Genomic DNA, 19,142 nt, shown 5'->3' on the forward strand with positions numbered 1-19,142 from the left:
TTGAAAGGGAAAGTTTTGTTCCTTCACTGGCAGAAGTATTGACTTTTCCCATAAGAGGCTGGGACAAATAAAATGGGCTCAGTTTCCCCAAGGGTCTGATTCTTGGGCAAGAAATGCAAAAAGCTGGAGTGTCTGTCCTTGGCCCCCACAAGTGACCTGCAGTAGGACCAACCTGACACGGGCAGCGCCCCTGGCTCGGGTCACTCCCGCTCCGGACTCACCTGGTGCTGAGGCCCAGCGCCGGCTGCGGGGGCAGCGGGAAGTGCGCGGAGCTTGCATGCGGTGCCCCGGCCGGGGTCCTCCTTCCCCCGCTGCCTCCGCTCTCCCCCCTCCTGCGGGTCCTGTCGCTCCGCGGCGCCCGGCTCTGTCCCCGGCCGCTGCCAGCCCTCTCCTGCGGTGGGCAGACAGGGATGGACGGACGGACAGGCCCCGCTGGAGCGGGAAGTGAGCGCCGAGAGGCTGTGCCGAGAGGCGAGCCCTGCCCGGGACCGTCCGGCGCCGCTGCTCCGAGCCTGGAGGGCCCGCTGTCACTCGCGCAGGAGGCGGCGCGGGGGGGGGGGGGGCGGCGATGGCCCCGCGATCGGGTCTGCGCGTGGCGCACCCAGCCCAGGGGCCCCATGGATTCCCGCTTCTCTAGATGATGGGGAGGGGAAGGGGAGAGGAGAGAAATCTAACCTGCCAGTAAAACCCACTTGTTAACCTGGAAGGAGGTGAGACTGGGAAAGACTAGCAAAGGTTTAGAGTGGCAGGCAGGTGTCCCTCACCTGATTAACAAGCGTTTGGAAGAATGGTGGGATTGGAAGGGCAAAGATTTTGTTGTGTTTTTTAAATTGCCCAAGAGAAGGGAGACCTCAATCAGTTGTTTAATGATGATGTCCAGAATGCTGGAGAGGCCACGTTTGCAGAGAGAAGAGGAGCTTGAGAGGTCAAGAGTCCTTCTGAGGTTGCTTTTCTCTAGGGGCATTTGTTGATTTTGAGTCTGGGCTTCAGCAGGAGGCCGAGAATCTAGGCTTTATGCAAGCAGAGGAATACTGGTAGACAAGAGAAATAGCAAGATTTTAGCAGTCTTGCTGGATTGGGGTGACAAATTGCAGGCTTCCAGGGCCTCAGATACACAGCCAATTATTGATGCTTCAAGATATTTTCTGCGTTCTCAACCTGCCTTGGGTGGAAGACTATAGTGCTAATTTGAAAATCTCTGGAATGCAGAAATTCAGTGCATTGAGGACGCAAATATTTGAGCTTAGGACTTCGGGGGAGGGGCCCTGGTGATATATCAGTCTCTCTGTTAAAAGTCTTAGAAGGCTGTACTCTAAGAGGAAGGGCAAACCAGAGGTGGAATCTCACACAGAAAGCCGTTCACACTGAACTCAGTTCCTGATGGGTATGAAGTGATCTCCACTCAATGGAGAAACACGAATGCACTTAAGGAAAAATTACTGAAATTTTAGGACCCAGCAGGGTGGCCTGAATATTTAGCCAGAATAGACCTGCCCTCATAAGCAGGAAAGCCTAGCTTCCACTGATCTCAATTTCTAATTGGATTAAGATGGATCAGGATTTCATGTGACTCTTCAAACTTCAATACAATCTCAGTAGTTCTCAAATTATCGATTTTTTCCATATTTAATGTGCAGTGCTAAAAGAGAGGACAAAAATAAGTAGAAACGAACCCATAGAGTATGACCCCAACATTTCTACATCATGAACTGACAGCAGAGTGGCACAACATTGGGCTTCCAGGCTTATTGTGTCTTCGAAGTCCAAGATTTCTTCATGCATTGTGTGCCTACTAATTACACTGAGTTGAAGTAGATAAGGTAGAATCCCATAGTGCCTGTGATGAGGTTTGAAGTGAAAGAATTCTTGGGACGTCGTCAGTGCAAAAGGGTGGTTTTATTAAAGCACGGGGCCAGGACCCGTGGGCAGAAAGCTGCACTGGGGTCATGAGGCGTGGCCTGTAATACGCTTTCAAGTTGGGAGGTGGTTAGGGATAGCGTAAGTCTCTATGGAATTTTGGAAACAAGGTTTCCAGAATCTTGAAGGAACTAGCTATTGTTAGGAAAAGGTCGGGCGCCTGGGTGGCTCAGTTGGTTAAGCGACTGCCTTCGGCTCAGGTCATGATCCTGGAGTCCCGGAGTCCAGTCCCACACCGGGCTCCCTGCTCGGCGAGGAGTCTGCTTCTCCCTCTGACCCTCCCCCCTCTCATGTGCTCTCTCTCTCTCTCTCATTCTCGCTCTCTCAAATAAATAAATAAATCTTTAAAAAAGAAAAAGAGAAAGGTCATTTATTAACGTCTAAGAAAACCTTAGTCATGAGACCCTTTGGATATTGGTGGGTCATGTGCTTGGAGGATGATTGCCAACATATATCTTGGGGGGTAGAGATAAAGGAAGTTCCCAAAGGAATTTTTGTATGTTAAAGTAGACTAACGGGATCCTGGGGGGTTGAGATAATGTAAAGATAAGATTGCCTTTTCCCTTAGCGAAGTATTAACATCAAGTTAGCTCAGTTCCTAGAGGAATGTCACTATGTTTCAAAGACTCGTGAATGGGCTGTAAGTAGTGAGGAAATTAAATTTTTTCTTTTGCCTTTGTCTCCCACATCACCTGCAGTGGTTGCTCTTAGTTGTGAAATTTGCAGAAGGAGAGCTCCTACTAGAAACGAAAAGGATAAAAAGATATCTTATAAAAATAACAATATTATTTTCAGCGTAGGAGGTACAAGGGATAAGAGAAGAGGGCATATTTTTTGTAGGGCTTTCTTGTTTCTGTATACTAACATCCTTCTACTTGCAATTATCTGATACTCCAGGCCATTAAGTATCTGTCTCTTAAACAAATCCTCCACATTGACATCACGAAACAATCGCAGACAGAAACAGGTCCCCACAAAGATGATATTTAGCTGCAAAACATTTTGACACTCAGTTTTTGAAGTCATATCAACTAGATAAATTTAACTGACAGTAATTTTTTTATTATTATTTTAAATCCCTCCACTGAAAAAGTATCAGTTAGCATTCTCGGGCATCATTACATTATTAACTCACAAAGTGTAGATCAGGTGTACTAAAATTTAAGGGAATGGCAGAGTTTGTTTTTTGTGTCTGACTAGATTCACACCCTCCAAGAAAATAATTTCAGCATTAAATAATGGCACATAGGGGCGCTTGGGTGGCTCAGGTGGTTAAGCGGCTGCCTTCAGCTCAGGTCATGCAGGGTCCTGGGACAGAGCCCTGCATGGTGTCAGGCTCCCTGCTCAGTGGGGAGCTTGCTTTTCCCTCTTTCACTCCCCCTGCTTGTACTCTCTCTCTCTAAATAAAATCTTTAAAAATTAAAAATTAAATAAATAATGGCACATAATATTAATATTAATTTGCATGTATTAAATATCCAAAAATATAGTGTCATACTCTGGAATAAGTCTTTGAACATACAGGTATTTATATCTACTTATATCTACAGCCTATATCTGATCCATCCTTGCTATTCTTTTGGCTGATCTTGCTGTAGAAAGGATGGAACTGTCAAAAGGGAAAGAATTTTCCTAGCTATGTTGAATATAAATGTAGCTAATACTCTCTTACTTTTGAGTAAAAGCTCAGTAATGACAATGAAACTATTATAGACTGAGAACTACTGACTAGGGGTCAAAGAAATGTATATTATTATACTAAATAGCACCTACTAAACCCTGTGTCTCGCTTTATCTCTAAAATGGAGAAAAAAAAATTCATGACGATAGAAACACTTTGGATCTTTTTCACATTATATCATATTATATTATATATAAATGTTATACGTACACAAATATATAAATATATAACAAATAATATATAAGACATATATAATATGTATATTATTTGTCATGAAAATCATGCTGTTTTGCAAGATTTTTCTTTACTTTGTGAAACTCAGGAAAAGGGGCCACCAGTCAGTGCAGAAACCCTAATGAAGCTGGTGGAACACGTGGTGCGTGCTTTCCCGAACCGGGGTCCCTAATTTGCATAAAATGTTTTGTGGGCTCCATGGTAATGCTGTTGTTGAACCAGTGTTGAGGACAAGGTTATCTTTACACATGGGAGGTGAACCTGGATTGATGCGAAAGACAACACAATCATTGCTGCTGTCCATCATCTGGGTAAGAGGCTCTATTTCATACTTAATAACAGATAGAGAAAACCAGTCTAAAGATTAGGCAGGGTTAGGGGTTGGGATTTCATTATGTGGGTGAGTCTCTTTCCTTCCCTTGGATGACTGTAGAATGGGTTAGCAAGATAGTTGCTATCCCAACTATCCCGAACAAGATAATTGGGATGAGATCATAAATATTTACCATGTTAATGACATGATGCTTCCTTGTGACATACTGTAATCTTGGCATCTCAGGAAATATTTCTGATAGATGCCATTCCCATTGTGCCTCCTAATGCTTGCAAACCAGTAAAGTCAGAGGAATGCAAATTAAAGGAAGAGAATATCACAACAATATGATCAGGGGTTCGAAGTAATCACACTGTCGGATCTCCTTCTCTACCAACACACTGACCACGTTTCATCAGTTTCTTTATTTGTAATGGAATGAATAAAACTGATCAGTGAATTCCAAACATTTGTTTTCAGAAGAGGGCTCTATTAAAGTTAGTGCCCATACAGAATCCCTATGTAAAACACAGACAAAAGTAAAGTTGTTTTTTTGAATCATATGTGAAAGCAATGAGGCTTGATTTGTACCATTAAAGAAACAGGAACAATAGTCAAAATCTAATAGAAATAAAACACCATGTTCTAAGAATTTCATAGGCAAATTTTTCTATGTGTTCAGGGCATAGAAAGCCCTATTTATATTCAAGATGATAGGAAAAGAGAGAAGGATCCTACACATATTTTATAAAACATAAAATCTTTATATCAACTTGCCCCTACAGAAGAATGTAAGAAAGTAAAATGAGAGATAAATAACATGCTGAGAATAATTGTAAAAATCCTAAATAAAATCCTAAAATAAAATTGGAAAAATCCTATTAAAAGGAATTTTTTTTAAAGATTTTTATTTATTTATTTGAGAGAGAGAGACACAGCGAGAGAAGGAACACAAGCAGGGGGAGGGAACACAAGCAGGGGCAGAGGGAGAGGGAGAAGCAGGCTTCCCGGGGAGCAGGGAGCCCGATGCGGGGCTCGATCCCAGGACCCTGGGATCATGACCTGAGCTGAAGGCAGACGCTTAACGACTGAGCCACCCAGGCTCCCCTAAAAGGAATTTTATGGTGTTATACATAGAACACATACACACACACAAAGTATGATTTATCTACAGATCATAAACTTTGGTAAATAAAGTGTTGGTGAAAGGGAAATAGGGGTTCTCACCAATGTTGTGTATGTACATTGGTGAAGTAACTTTGTAGGAAAATTTGTCAACATGCATTTCAAAAATGCACAGTGCACTGACCTAATGACCACTCCTTATAAATATCCCTACCTTTGTGAACTTATATAAATAAGGATATTCAGGGGCACCTGGGTGGCTCAGGTGGTTAAGCATCGGACTCCTTGTTTCAGTTCAGGTCATGATCTCAGTGTTGTGAGATGCAGCCCCGCATTGGGCTCCACACTCAGCATGGAGTCTGCTTGAGGATTCTCTGCCTCTCCCTCTGCCTCTCCCCCTGCTTGCATGTGCTCTCTCTCTCTCTCTCCAAATGAATAAACAAGATCCTTTAAAAAATTTAAAAAAGAAAAAGAATAGGGATATTCACTGCAATGTTATAGTAGTAGCAAAAAATTGGAAACCATCTAAATATTATGTAGTAGCAGAGTTATTAAGTAATTTACGAAAAATATGTCTAATAGAATTCTATGTAACCGATACAGATATCCATTAGGCTTCAATGAACAACATACAGTTTCCCTTGCCTGTTGGCACCAGCATAAGGTACATTGTAACATCCCAGTTAAGAACTTTAACTCCAACATGGGAAATCTTCCAAGCACAACTGGTGTTTACTAATTAATTAACATTATGAATGTTTTGTTAGAATATTTATGAGGCTGAGACTGAGGCTAGATTTACGGGAACACAAATCCTTCTCCTGTGTTCTTGCTTTTTATTTAAAAAGCTTTTATTTAAAAAGCTTTCTACTTTCACTTTTGAAGAGCAAATGTCAGTCAAATATCTACAAATAACCGTCCTCAAAGAATAAGATTCCCTGAAACTCTTATTTAGAATGTACTGCCCCTCCATATTGATTCTGTCTGTAAATAAAACGGTCTTCAGTACAAGAATGGATCAATCACAAAAATCTTTGAACTGCCTGGCTTTATGTTGTTCAAAAAATGTATCAAATTACAATTGTTCAGTTAGAATTGATCTCTCCCAAGTCTGTACCTGCAGTGTAGCTTCCAAATGAGAGTGTGATGGCCTTGATGGAAAGTGCTTTTCTTATAACTTTTCAAATCTCCCATTGATTCATATGGCCCTAAAGAATACATATATCTATATAGATATAGATATAGATATCCCCATGTATACATGCATATGTGTGTATGTGTATGTAACTAAATTGATTTTTAATGTTCAAAGGAAATTTGGGATATAGATTTCCCATAGCCGTTTTGTCTTATTTCTGACTGTATAGCAAAAGTCTTCTGAGTATCTGTTTTTATTTAATAAATTAAAAGAGAAACTGCCATTTCTTTGCACATCTATGATGTTTCAGGCCAGCACTGAGAGACTGATACACATTATGTTATTTAATTTTCCTGGCAACGCTATGGAGTAGATCTTACTATCTTCAGTTTGTAGTGGAGGAAATAGAAGCTCAGAGAGGTTAAGTATATTGCTCAAACTCATATAGCTAATAATTATTACTGCTGGGATTCAAAACTATTTTTATGATTAAAAACTTTAGCCAACAGGGGAGCCTGGGTAGCTCAGTCGTTAAGCGTCTGCCTTCAGCTCAAGTCATGATCCCAGCATCCTAGGATCGAGCCCCATATCGGGCTCGGGCTCTCTGCTCGGCGGGAAGCCTGCTTCTCCCTCTCCCACTCCCCCTGCTTGTGTTCCTGCTCTCGCTATCTCTCTCTCTCTGTCAAATAAATAAATAAAATCCTAATAAATAAATAAATTAATTAATTTAATAAAAATAAAAATAAAAACTTTATCCAACATATCTTAAAAAAAGGTGTATGTGGCATAATTGTATTTACTTGATCTCTACCATTTAAAATACTTTTAATTCTGGGGGCACCTGGATAGCTCAGTCGGTTAAGCATCCAGCTTTTGATTTCAGTTCAGGTGTTGGTCTCAGGGTCCTGGGATGGAGCCTGAAGTAGGGCTCCGCGTTCAGCAAAGGTGTCTGCTTGGGATTCTTTCTTTGCCTCCCTCTGCCCCTTGCCCCCCTCTCTCTCTCTCTCAAATAAATGAATAAATCTTAAAAAAAAAATACTTTTAATTCTGGTAAGGCAGGTTATTAGCTTCCCAGGTTATGAACCATTATGCACTTGCCACCTAATTATGGCAATTTTATTTTCTAGACTTCCAAAGTATGTTTTCTTGCTATATCCAGAAGCTTCCAAATCAGTCACAAACATCTTAGAGAGAGCTAAAAACTCTTCTACTTCTCAAGTTAATCAAGCCCTCTGTGTGTTCCTAGAACTGCCTGTCCTTACTAAGTTCATTCCCAGAATCATTTGCAATCAGTTGCTGTGAAATTAAAGATGGAGGTCTAATTATGAAAAAATGGAAATGTGCATGCATTTACCAAGTACATATTTAACACAGGATGGGTATATATGTATGTGTGTATATATATATATATATATATGTATACACAAACATATATAAATATATGTATATATTTAAAATATATATATAAAAATATAAAATATATTTTTATATTGCCTCCTAAAAAGTAATCTGTTTAAATTTTTTATGGGTAAACATCCTAATAAAGTTTCAGATTGTTCTGACGTATCATGAGTAATTAATATTATAATTTCATTCCTATTGTTTGGAAGATCAGACTAAAACTAGCAAAGCTAGTAGTTTTTAAAAAGGCAGATGAGACAAATGTATCATTAATAAATGGTAAGGTTAAAGTATAATTTACTATATAAAAATTAAGTTTAGGGCAGTCTAAACTTGGGTGGCTCAGTCAGTTAAGCCTCTGCCTTCGGCTCACGGTCCTGGGATGAAGTCCTGCATCAGGCTCCCTGCTCAGCAGGGAGTCTGCTTGTCCCTCTCCCTCTGCCCCTGCTCATGCTCTCTCTCTCTCTCTCTCTCACATAAATAAGTAAAATCTAAAATAAATAAATAAATATAAAAATTAAGTTTAAATGAACTATTTAACTAGAATTTATATATATACATGTTATGTATACATATATAGAGAGATATATAATATAGTGAGAATTTAAGATTGCAGTGTGTGTGAAGGGGTTTGAGGTTAATCTCTTCTCACTTATCTTTTTCTCTATTTGACTCCTGTTTTAAAAATTTGTTGGAACTAATGAAAATAAACTTCTAGTTACAATGGTGATAAATCTATCCGCTAAGACAACTTTTTCTTTTGGGGAATTTTTTTCTGTTTTGGATTTTCCAATCATTAATTACCATCCAGAAATGGGGAAATTCAAGAAAATAAAGTAATAGAACAAATAGAGCCCTAACAGGACACCTGTGGAGCCTCCAGACTCGCAGCCATGTCTCAGCAGTCTGGCTCTGCTTGGATTCCTGCCCAGGGACCAGCAGGACTGATTGTGCCACTTTGTCCTGAGAGTGGGCTTAGCTGGGCCTATCCACTTAGCAAGGTCCCTTCGACCTTGCTATTTCCATGTTTGGGGGAAGAACTAACAACCTAGGCCTGTGTACCTCAGTGCACGGCAATCACCATTCACGAGGACTGGCTCAGGGTGGTCACTGAGGTCCACCAAGCAGGTGTGAAGCCAGAGATTTCGGTTCAAAGGATATAGTAGGGAATCTTGCAGTCCTTCAGGGTATGGACAATGAAGTATGTTGCTTCAGAAGCTGAAAGCAACCATCATGATAACAAAAGAGCAAACCTTAGCATAATTTGACACTGATGAAAACGAGGAGAGAGAAAGAAACCAACTGGGTCCTTGCTGATTTCAGTGAGTTGCTGAAACAGATTCTGAAGTCCATCTCCTCCTTGCACTTGAGACCTTCTATTCTGTTACATCTACTGAGAGTAGGAGGTTACTGTATCTCAGCAGAAGGAAAAAAAAATTATTCTTGTTTACAAAAGCATTGCAAAGCACTAATTCACAATCAGTTTTCATTATATCAAGGTGAGGTGATTGATGTTATTTAATTGACTTTAATAGTGCATCTTCTATTGATTTTCTTCTTGATGCTTCGCAGTACAAAACTTGACAAGTGGCAGCTTTTTTTTTTTTTTCCAAAGTAGGTTGTTGAAGATGGTGATGAAATTCACAAATGGTTTTTCCGCCTTGATTAAGTAGGGGAGATATGCCGGAGGCCAACTTCCTGCCAATCACTCCCACTACGCCCAGCTGAAAGCAACCTCCTCTCAAGACAGTCTTGCCAGCCTGAAAATCACCACCGGCACTAAGTTCAGTTGTTTGGATTCATGACAAAATACTGATTAAGAGGGGTCGAATGCCTACTTACTTAGAAGGAAAGCCAGGCATAAGCCAAGGTGAACCGGACAAAATAAAGTGAAGTAGACAGTGAGGCCATAATTCACCTTAAAAACAGGTTAAAGGAAGCGAAGCTAAAGGCGGAGAATGACTGTGTTGTTCCCTGAAGACACTTAACACCAGGACAAGGAGGAGGACACAGGAACAAGAGGCCATGAAAATGTCAAAATATCAGATTCATCATATGAGATGGAATTAGAATTGTGAAAATTAAGCCACATCAGGCTTTCAAGAACGAAGTCCAAAAAAAGATGAAAAATCTAAGTCGTGATATTCATAAAAATACATATATAATACATATATAATATATATTCATATATATTTATATATGAATTTGCCAATCACATTGTGCCACACAGTCATCACAGTCATTTTTCAGGGGACCTCAGCCCCACACCTGCCATTATGTTTTTGAGGTTGAGGGTTTAATATGTGGTATTCTATTCCCAGTATCTAATTCCCATGCCACATTCACTCTCCCTCCCTCCCTCCGTCCAGCCCTGCCTGCCTGCCTGCCTGCCTTCCTTCCCTCCCTCCTTCCTTCCTTCCTTCCCTCCTTCCTTCCTTCCTTCCTTCCTTCCTTCCTTCCTTCCTTCCTTCCTTCCCTCTATCTCTTTACTTTTGCCTAAGTTTTCTATCTGAATTTGGCATTTCGTTTCACCCATTTAGTTGCAATGGCACTGGATCAGACATTAAGGTGACCAAGGGAATGAAGAGGGGCAGTATTATATATATCGGGATAAGCTGCGTTGTTTATAATTTTGGAAGGATTTCTTCTCTGAACACACATTCTGAACATTCCTGAGGGAGTGCTTGTCTGTCTCATTAACAATCATTGACTCGAGGACCTGCGCGCTGCCTCGCCTGCCGTGTCCCTCGCCGCCGCCATGCTCTCCATCTGCGTCCCTCTCGCCACCATCGTGGACCCCCATCATCGCCCCTCAAGGGGCTCAGCCTGGCAGACGAGGAGAACAGGCCCCCGAGTCCCAGCGGGACCCGCGTGCTGGCCGGCAAGACGGCCAGGAGGACCTTCCAGGAGCCCGCCGGGCCGAAGGCTAAGGTGCTTGGCCCCCGCGTGGAGGACGAGCCACTACTGAGAGAAAACCCTCGTCGCTTTGTCATCTTCCCTGTCGAGTACCTTGATATTTGGCAGATGGATGAGAAAGCTGAGGCTTGCTTTTGGACAGCTGAAGAGGTGGCTCTTTCCAAGGACATTCAGCACCAGGAATCCCTGAAGCCTGAGGAGAGATACTTTCTATCCCACGTTCTGGCTTTCTTTGCGCCGAGTGATGGCATAGTAAATGAAAACTTGGTGGAGCGGTTTAGCCAAGAAGTTCAGATTACAGAAGCCCGCTGTTTCTATGGCTTCCGAATTGCCATGGAAAACATCCATTCTGAGATGCACAGTCTCCTCATTGACACTTATGTTAAAGATTCCGAAGAAAGGGAATTTCTCTTCAACGCCCTCGAGACAATGCCTTGTGTAAAGAAGAAGGCAGACTGGGCCTTGCATTGGACTGGGGACAAAGAGGCTACCTACGGGGAACGGGTTGTGGACTTAGCTGCTGTGGAAGGAATCTTCTTTTCTGGTTCTTTTGCAACGATATTCTGGCTCAAGAAACGCGACCTGATGCCTGGCCCCACGTTTTCCAATGAACTTATTAGCAGAGATGAGGGTTTACACTGTGACTTTGCCTGCCTGATGCATACGGAGAGTGAACAAAATTCATATGTGATAATAAAATAATTTTATTTGGATAGAAAAAATAATTTGCTTTTTGTCTATGTATATCTCTAATTTGTTGTATGTATTCTTAATGATAAAAAAACTGCTTCACTAATTTTAAATTTGCTTCACAAATATTAAAAATTGACATGCCAAGTAAAAGCAAATATATAAAAAGAAAGCATATATAAACTATGGTCAGACTCTCCGTATGCAAATGCATTTGATAGAATTGTAGTCACTGAGCACATGGCTTGTCTGCTTTTGAAATCCTATTACAAACATTTCTCCTTCTCTTGAGAGACTCCATAATTATGAATTCCAATCCTATTCTGTGTTCCTGTTCCATAATTTGCTAGGCTATTCCTTCTTTTAAAACATTTGTGTTGTTTTCTATCCATCTGCTACCTACTATCTATATATACCTTTATATTTTTATGCTAAAGATTATATTATTATATGATCCTGTGCATGTATCTGTGGATGTGTGTGTGTGAGTATGTGTGCTTTCTGTTCCGTTATTTCATTATGATGAATTCTTAGTTGTAGAATAATAGAACCAAAAGTTATAAATTCCTGTATAGGTTTGCCTTTTTTCCTAGAAAAGATTGTATTTTTAAAAAATGTTTTTAAAACTCCCATGATTCTGGAGGTGTTGGCAGTATATATAAAAAAATAGTATTGCTTTGCAAATGTAATGTGAGAGTCTGGCCCAGTGTCTGTATATGTGAAGGCCACCCAAATATTTTTCTTTGCATCAGAACATTAATCTTCCAATTTTTATCTTCATTAATCAATCATTATTTAATTTCATGGTTATAAAAATGAATAAATTAAGTTTTAGAAGATTTTGAAGAAGTTTTTCAAATTCTCATTTCTACTTGTTTTATGTCAAGAGATTCACAAGCTTAGGAAGAAAAACAATTTGCTTTTTACAAGGTGTGCTTTTAACACAGTATGTTATTCTGAATATTATTTATCATATCTTAATAATTTTGCTGTAAATAATCTTTTAGAAAGACATTTTTATAGAAGGCTGGCTAACTAAACACATACTAAACATATACACATCAGATAAATTGAGGGCTTCTTCTGCCAGGCCATAATGTCTTTGTTGTTACTGTTCTTTATCTATATTGTAGTGATTAAAGAGTATCTAAAATTATATTTTACCTTTTGTTGAGACTTTGAAGATTATAAAAATGAACCTAACCACAACATGTAATTAAATTGGGGCCTTATTAGTAGTTTCTTAAACTTTATATACAAATAGGTTTCATCTTCTGTACCAAGTTAGCTCACCTAGTGGTGGGTGTCTGGAATGTGTTTTGAGGACAGAGAAGACCCATCTTTTTCAGCAGGAGAGTACTTGGATGCTGACACTCAGTGCTCTGTCTCATGTATCATAGTAACAGGAACAGAGTATATTTGCCACAGTCTTGCTATCCAGTACCTACATATTTTTTTTAAAGATTTTTTTAAAAGATTTTATTTATTTATTTGAGAGAAAGAGAGAGAGCACGAGTGGTGGGGGAGGGAGGTGGGGGTGGGGAAGAGGGGCAGAGGGGGAGGGAGAAGTGGATGCCCCACTGAGCAGGGAACCCACCTGGTTGCGGGGGGGGGGGGGGCTCGATTCCTGGACCCTGAGCCAAAGGCAGACACTTTACTGACGGAACCACCCTGGCACCCCAGACCTTCATATTTTTTAGTAATCCTTCCTGTTGGCCAATATAGATAAACTGCTGTAAGAATACAAGGAAAGGTGAATGAGCCACTTAATGGTTCTAATTCTCTGGAGAAATTGTTATGTAGGAGAAAAAAAAAGAAAAGAAAGGAAATCAAGCATGGGAGGCTATGCAGCAGAATCCCTTTGTTGTTCAAATATTCTGCTTACTATCTCACTTTTCTAGGGCTATGCACCAAATGCTGCTAAATTAACAAGCCTGTAGGTTCAAATGAAGTCATGTTTAAATTGTGCCAGTTCACCTCTCACGTGTCTGACTCTACGGCAAAATATAACGATAGAGGCAACATCTCCCCGTCCCCCCCAGGAGATGTTTAGGAAATGTGTAAAAGGCTCTGTGGTTCGTACAATGATTGGTGGGTGTTACTGGATTTGGGTAGGTAGGGATCAGATAGTTTAGAAAACTGAAACGCACAGGGTAGTTCTGTATAACAAGAGAAATGTCCACATCTGATGTCCGCAGAAATCTCCAATGACCAGGAAGACAAACCTCACTATGGATACACCCCAAGAACTGGACCAGAAGAATCCTCCTGCTCCAGCCCCACATATCACAAACACTCAAAACTTATTGAAGAATTTAGAGGTGCCTCTTTCACTTAGGATCCACACAGCTTTTATAACGCTAAACACCTCTTTTTATCAGGCCCCAGGGAAATATTTGTTTAATGTCTTTAAAGCAAAGGATGACTATGTGTGAATATGGTGAAGATTTCTGAGTGGTGTCACTGCTGAAAGGAATGCAAGAAGTATTGGAAAGACATTAGTGCTTACATAGAGAAAAGAAAAATTAACTTGTCAAATTCTGTCTTTCAGGTAGCATGCAATCAATTCCTGCATAATTAAAAACTGCAAGAACTGCTGAATATCCATTTTCTTGTTTCTCTCCATGCTCCAGTTTATGTTTCTAGAGTTATTCACAAATTTATGTTATATTCGAAACACTTGTACTTGGATATATAAGGAACATTTTGCAATATTAAGTAATTCATATTACTCTTATTTTTATTTTATTTTATTAATTTATTTGACAGAGAAAGAGACAGCGAGAAAGGGAACGCAAGCAGGGGGAGTGGGAGAGGGAGAAGCAGGTTTCCCACTGAGCAAGGAGCCTGGCTCAATCCCAGGACCCTGGGATCATGACCTGAGCCGAAGGCAGACGCTTAACAACTGAGCCACCCAGGCGCCCCATGACTCTTTACTTTTCTAATCTATTCTTCAACTCAAGTAATCCCCTAAGAGATAGTCTCCACTGATCTCTAAATACTGAGGAGTGAATGTACACCTCAGCATGTGGAGGGATTTCTAGAAGTATTTTTTCTGTCATACTTTATAAAAGCAAATTATTTTGGCATAGGTATAAATATGACCTGGTTCATATGTAGTAATATCACATTTCCTCAGTTTTCCACTTCAACAGCCTAGCTAACAATATGCCTACTTCAGTTAAGATTATTGTTATTTTTTCTTGAGCAACTGGTAGGATGGGGTCGCTATTTATGAATACAGGAAGAATTATAGGATGAATGTATTTGGAGATGGGTAAAAATAAATAATATAGGTTTTAGACATGTTATGATTGAGATGTCTGTTGGGCATTTGATCTGCACAGCTCTAGAGCCCTATCTCACATTCTCTTGGTCTTTTTACTTCAAGCATTGAAATGACAACTAGCTTCATGTAGGGATAACCTGGTAGCCTCTGACACAGATACACCTTGAATTCTTACTTCTGGATTCTCTGATGCTGGATATGCAACATCTACTGAATACCACCCAAGCATGAGAAATTTGAAATTGAAGCTTAACACCTACCTCATGCTGTAACCCTTGACCAATTATGGATGGGAATCAGTGGACTCCTTGTTATTCAGATGGATAATATTGAAGCATAATTTTACTGTGTAATTTTAAGAACCATAGAAATTCATGGAAGAATTAAAGGCCTAAAGGCCTTGAACTAAACCTATTTGATGGCTAAAACAGACCATAAATGATGTGTAGCTATTTATAATCCTTATTTATCCACTTACTATTCTTGTTGGTACTCCTAAACTGTATTTTTAGATTATATTTAAGCTGAAAACAGTTTTCCCCAATGAGCAGAAATATTGATAACATTATTCTTCACATTAGACTATTAAATAGTCTATGATTATAATATTGCTATTTCCTCACTGTCACTGTTATGTGAATTATAATTACATTATATCTTTTCTCATTCTTTTTCATTAACCTATCTACATCTTTGTATTTAAAATAGGTTTCTTGTAAACATCATAGAGTTGAGTTTTGATTTTTTTTTGTATCCAGTCTGTCAATCTCCAACTTAACGAGAGCGTTTAGACCACTTACATTTAATGTTATCATTGATAGCTTTGGGTTGAAAGACAGATTTTCTCAAATAGACCTTCAATTTGACAACTCATCTACCACTAGTTTGAATTGTTGTATTAATACTGAGTTAAGTATAAAATCTTTTTATTTCAGTAGGGAAAAAACGTTAGCTAAAATGTTTTAGAGTTAGACTGAACAAAGTAAGTGTAATTTTCCCTTTTTAAACAATTCTGACATTTTGTAATCAGATTACACCATACTACAATAAGAATAGTTTTTTAGAGATCTATGCTAAAATTTTACAACCGTCTATTTTCCTAGATGTTTCTTTGAGTAACAGAATGTAGTTTTATTATGATATATTGCTATGGTTTTCTTCTGGCTTTCATCCGTATTTAAACAAAATCCACCTGAAAATGTATACTATCTAGTATTTATCTACTTATCACAGAAGTATGATTTGCAAGCCTGAAACTTAAGAAGAGAGGCATCCTTCCTATCTATAAAGGGGTCTCCAACTAGCCAGTTGAACACTAGATGTATTATTGGCATGCTGATAAAGGCATTAAGGGCAGGAAAAACTGCTGTCTGCTTATACATTCCAGTTGGCCTCCCCTATGTAGAACTGAGAAAGTTTTAAGAGAGTGAGATATGATCAGTATTTCCATTTTAATTTCATAAAATAATTCTCTTTTATTAGAAAAGCTATTAAAAATGACCAAATAGAAAACTTTTTAATTCTGTATTAAGAGTCCTTTAACACTTTCTATATTAGTGTTCCCTGTCCCAAAGGTTACTGCTTTCCTCTACTAGTTTGGCTCTGTATACAATAGTTCATCATTTTTAGTCATGTGTGACTAGGCCTTTCAAAGCTCATTTTTCAAAATGGAGATACATTAACATTTAATGAAAAGATTAATTATTTTTGGTTTGGGAGTTCTAATTTGGCAAGAAATTTTAACTTTGTAAGACTGTTTATTATTCTTTATTTTTTCTGGCTTTTCTTGGTATGTTTGTCCTCTGTTCTGTAACTGTTCTTATTAACCTCAAAGCTAATATAATGTTGATTTTTTTTTCTAAAGTTATGTTTTGTTGGAAATTGAAAGCATTTTCTGATCAAATGACATACAAATTTTTAATTGTGAGACATTTAATGAGATGAAGTGTTAACATGATGGAATATCTAGGAAAATTTATGATCCCTTCCATTACACTGTAGTAACAGAAAACATGTAAGAAGGGCAATTCAGCTGTCAAAATTTCACATCAATACTTTAAAACCATTCAGGTGACTTGAAATTTTGTGCCAGTCGTGTTTTAAAGACGTTCCTTTACCCTTTGATAAATGATTAAAAATGCGGTGGGAGCAGAAGAAAGGCTGGAAATGCTGAAGTGAATTCTTAAGATACCACTTGCAGATGTGCTACCAGTTCAAGAAAAAAAAAAAAAAAGAAATTAATAGGGGGAAACCTCACTAAAATGGAGTCTGGAGGTGTCAGCAGGGGGAGCTCTCATGCCCTACCACCTTGTAGTCTACTGCAGACCCAAGAGGAGCATACTTGCCCTTGCTCCTGGACACTCACTACTCTGCTATTCCAGCCAGAGAAAGAGATGCTTTCCTTATCCTGACCACCCCTCCAACCAAAAATTCAGCCAATGAAAAGCTGCCACACTTCGAACTCCCCAATTTACTCCAGTCAACTTTTAATTCATAAAAACCTTCCCAACTTACCCCCTTTCTCCTTAAAAAAAGCATACCTCTCCTTCATTCCCCAGAGTTTGCCTATGGTTTTGCAACAGCTTGCTTGTCCTGGATTGCAGTTCTCTTTTATTCCCAAATAAACCCATTTCTTGCTGCTAAAATAACGGGCAGGTTTACTTTTAAAGTTAACCATATCATAATTGCTTAATTTTTTTATATTCAATTATTGGGTTCCTTTCTTAATCTTAAGGATTCCTTGGCATTTCATCAATTCTATAATCAACTTTTGTGCAGCTTCAATTTATAAAGACCTGCCAAATAAAAAACAAAATGCAGTTGAAGAGAGATACTTCTTTCTTTCACCTCAGGAATACTACAGTCATGTACTCTGCTATTTTGGGCCACACATTTTTCATCACTTTTGGAAAAAAAAAAAGTTGCACAGCATAAGGATTAGGAATGTAAATTTTTTGGAATTAGATAAACAGGTCTACTCCCTATATTTGTTAAGAGTTCTGGATAAGTGGAATCAATGGAGGTACAAATGACATATGTCTAAATATTTGAGTAATAAATTACAAAACTTGTGAGTTGTAAATTATTAAATAAAATATTTCCTTTGCTTCTGTTTTGAAAAAATATGCCTTCATAATGACCTGCAGGAACAGGTTTTTATTGAAAATATTCAGTTATCATAGAGTTCTGCATAAAAAACCAGAGGGATCTGGCCACTGGCTTCTAGACTTTGGCCTCCAGACCAGTCCACCACCTTCTTTCCAAAGTCCCTTCTCTGTCCTGTTACAGGGGAGGGTGCGTGGCTGTCTCAGCCTGCACATCCACACTCAGTCCACATCACTGCAAAGCTGCTCTTGACCATTGTTTGGGTTTAAGGTTGTCTGCGTTGGAAGCATGTGCATAGTTGTGGAGAAGCGGAGATGGGTTGCTAGGAGGGTTCATCCCTCAGCCCCACGGACCTGTGCCCTCTGGAGCAGTGCGCGTCAGGACAAGGCTTAGAGTTCCTCTGAAGTGCATGCCCCCGATCAGGGGCCATACTTGCCTCGTTCCCAGTGTGGTACTGCAGGTAGTCTTATGTTTAGAACTTTCCCCCATCAATTACTAGTTGTGTGTCCTTTACGTTAGAGCCAGAGTGCTTGGGTCTGAATGTCAGCTTCACCGCTTGATAGCTGTGGAACTTTGGGACTATTATATAATCTCTCTCTCAGTTTCCTCATCTGCAAATGGGGATGATAATGATCCCTAACTCAAAGGATTGCTTTGAGAGTTCAATGAGTTAATATTTGTGAAATGCTTAGAAGAGTGCCTGGCACATAGCAAATACTTGAGAGCTATTTTTTAAAGAAGTAAAATAAATAGGTTTCTTATTTGTGAAAATGGTAATTTTAATAATAACTTCATCAGAAGGAGTTGAAAAAATACATAAGTTAATACTTAAGAAGTGTTATTTCAGTGCTTGGCACAGGGTAAGTGTAGCGGATTGTTGAATAATAATAGGGTGTAAAGAAGTAAGTAAAGTGTAGGTCTTGATATATACATCATAAGATTAAAAATTAGAGCCTTTTTGCAATGTTATTGTTCTTTGTACATTTTACATTTTCCTTGACAGTCAATGATGCTATAGACATTTGTCTTGGCTTTGTAAGTTTGAAGGCACAAATATTCCCCCTTTTGATAAATTTATATTGTTTTTATGACCATTAATCTCAGAAATTAGAAAGTCTTATCACATATTTGCTATTTTAAGCTAATCCATTTAGTTGATAGATATTTGTTATATGGTCTAACTGTGCAGAAGTAATAAACGCTTAACTTCATGTCTAACACTGGGACTAGTAAGACATTATTGGTCAAAAGCAGGAGTTTACTTTGTTTTTCTTTAAAGCAATCTTTTACCCAGAATGACAAATATATAATGAATTAATTTTAACTTCATAAA

The 19,142-nt window shown here is 39.0% G+C and overlaps 1 protein-coding gene and 1 long non-coding RNA gene across 3 annotated transcripts in view; both read left to right on the forward strand.

The window, feature by feature from the left end:
- LOC118015700 overlaps positions 1-19,142 on the forward strand; it is a 238,291-nt gene that overhangs the window by 198,813 nt on the left and 20,336 nt on the right. The gene's annotated exons all lie outside the window — the stretch shown is intronic.
- On the forward strand, positions 10,243-11,457 carry LOC118015699 (ribonucleoside-diphosphate reductase subunit M2-like). Its single transcript, XM_035012461.1, is given in 2 exon segments — positions 10,243-10,610; positions 10,613-11,457. Coding segments are annotated over 2 exon segments (858 nt in total). The 5' UTR covers positions 10,243-10,567; the 3' UTR covers positions 11,428-11,457.

The sequence above is a fragment of the Mirounga leonina genome, unplaced genomic scaffold (assembly GCF_011800145.1).
Source record: "Mirounga leonina isolate KUSES-001 unplaced genomic scaffold, KU_Mleo_1.0 Mir_166, whole genome shotgun sequence".
Taxonomy (NCBI): Eukaryota; Metazoa; Chordata; class Mammalia; order Carnivora; family Phocidae; genus Mirounga; species Mirounga leonina.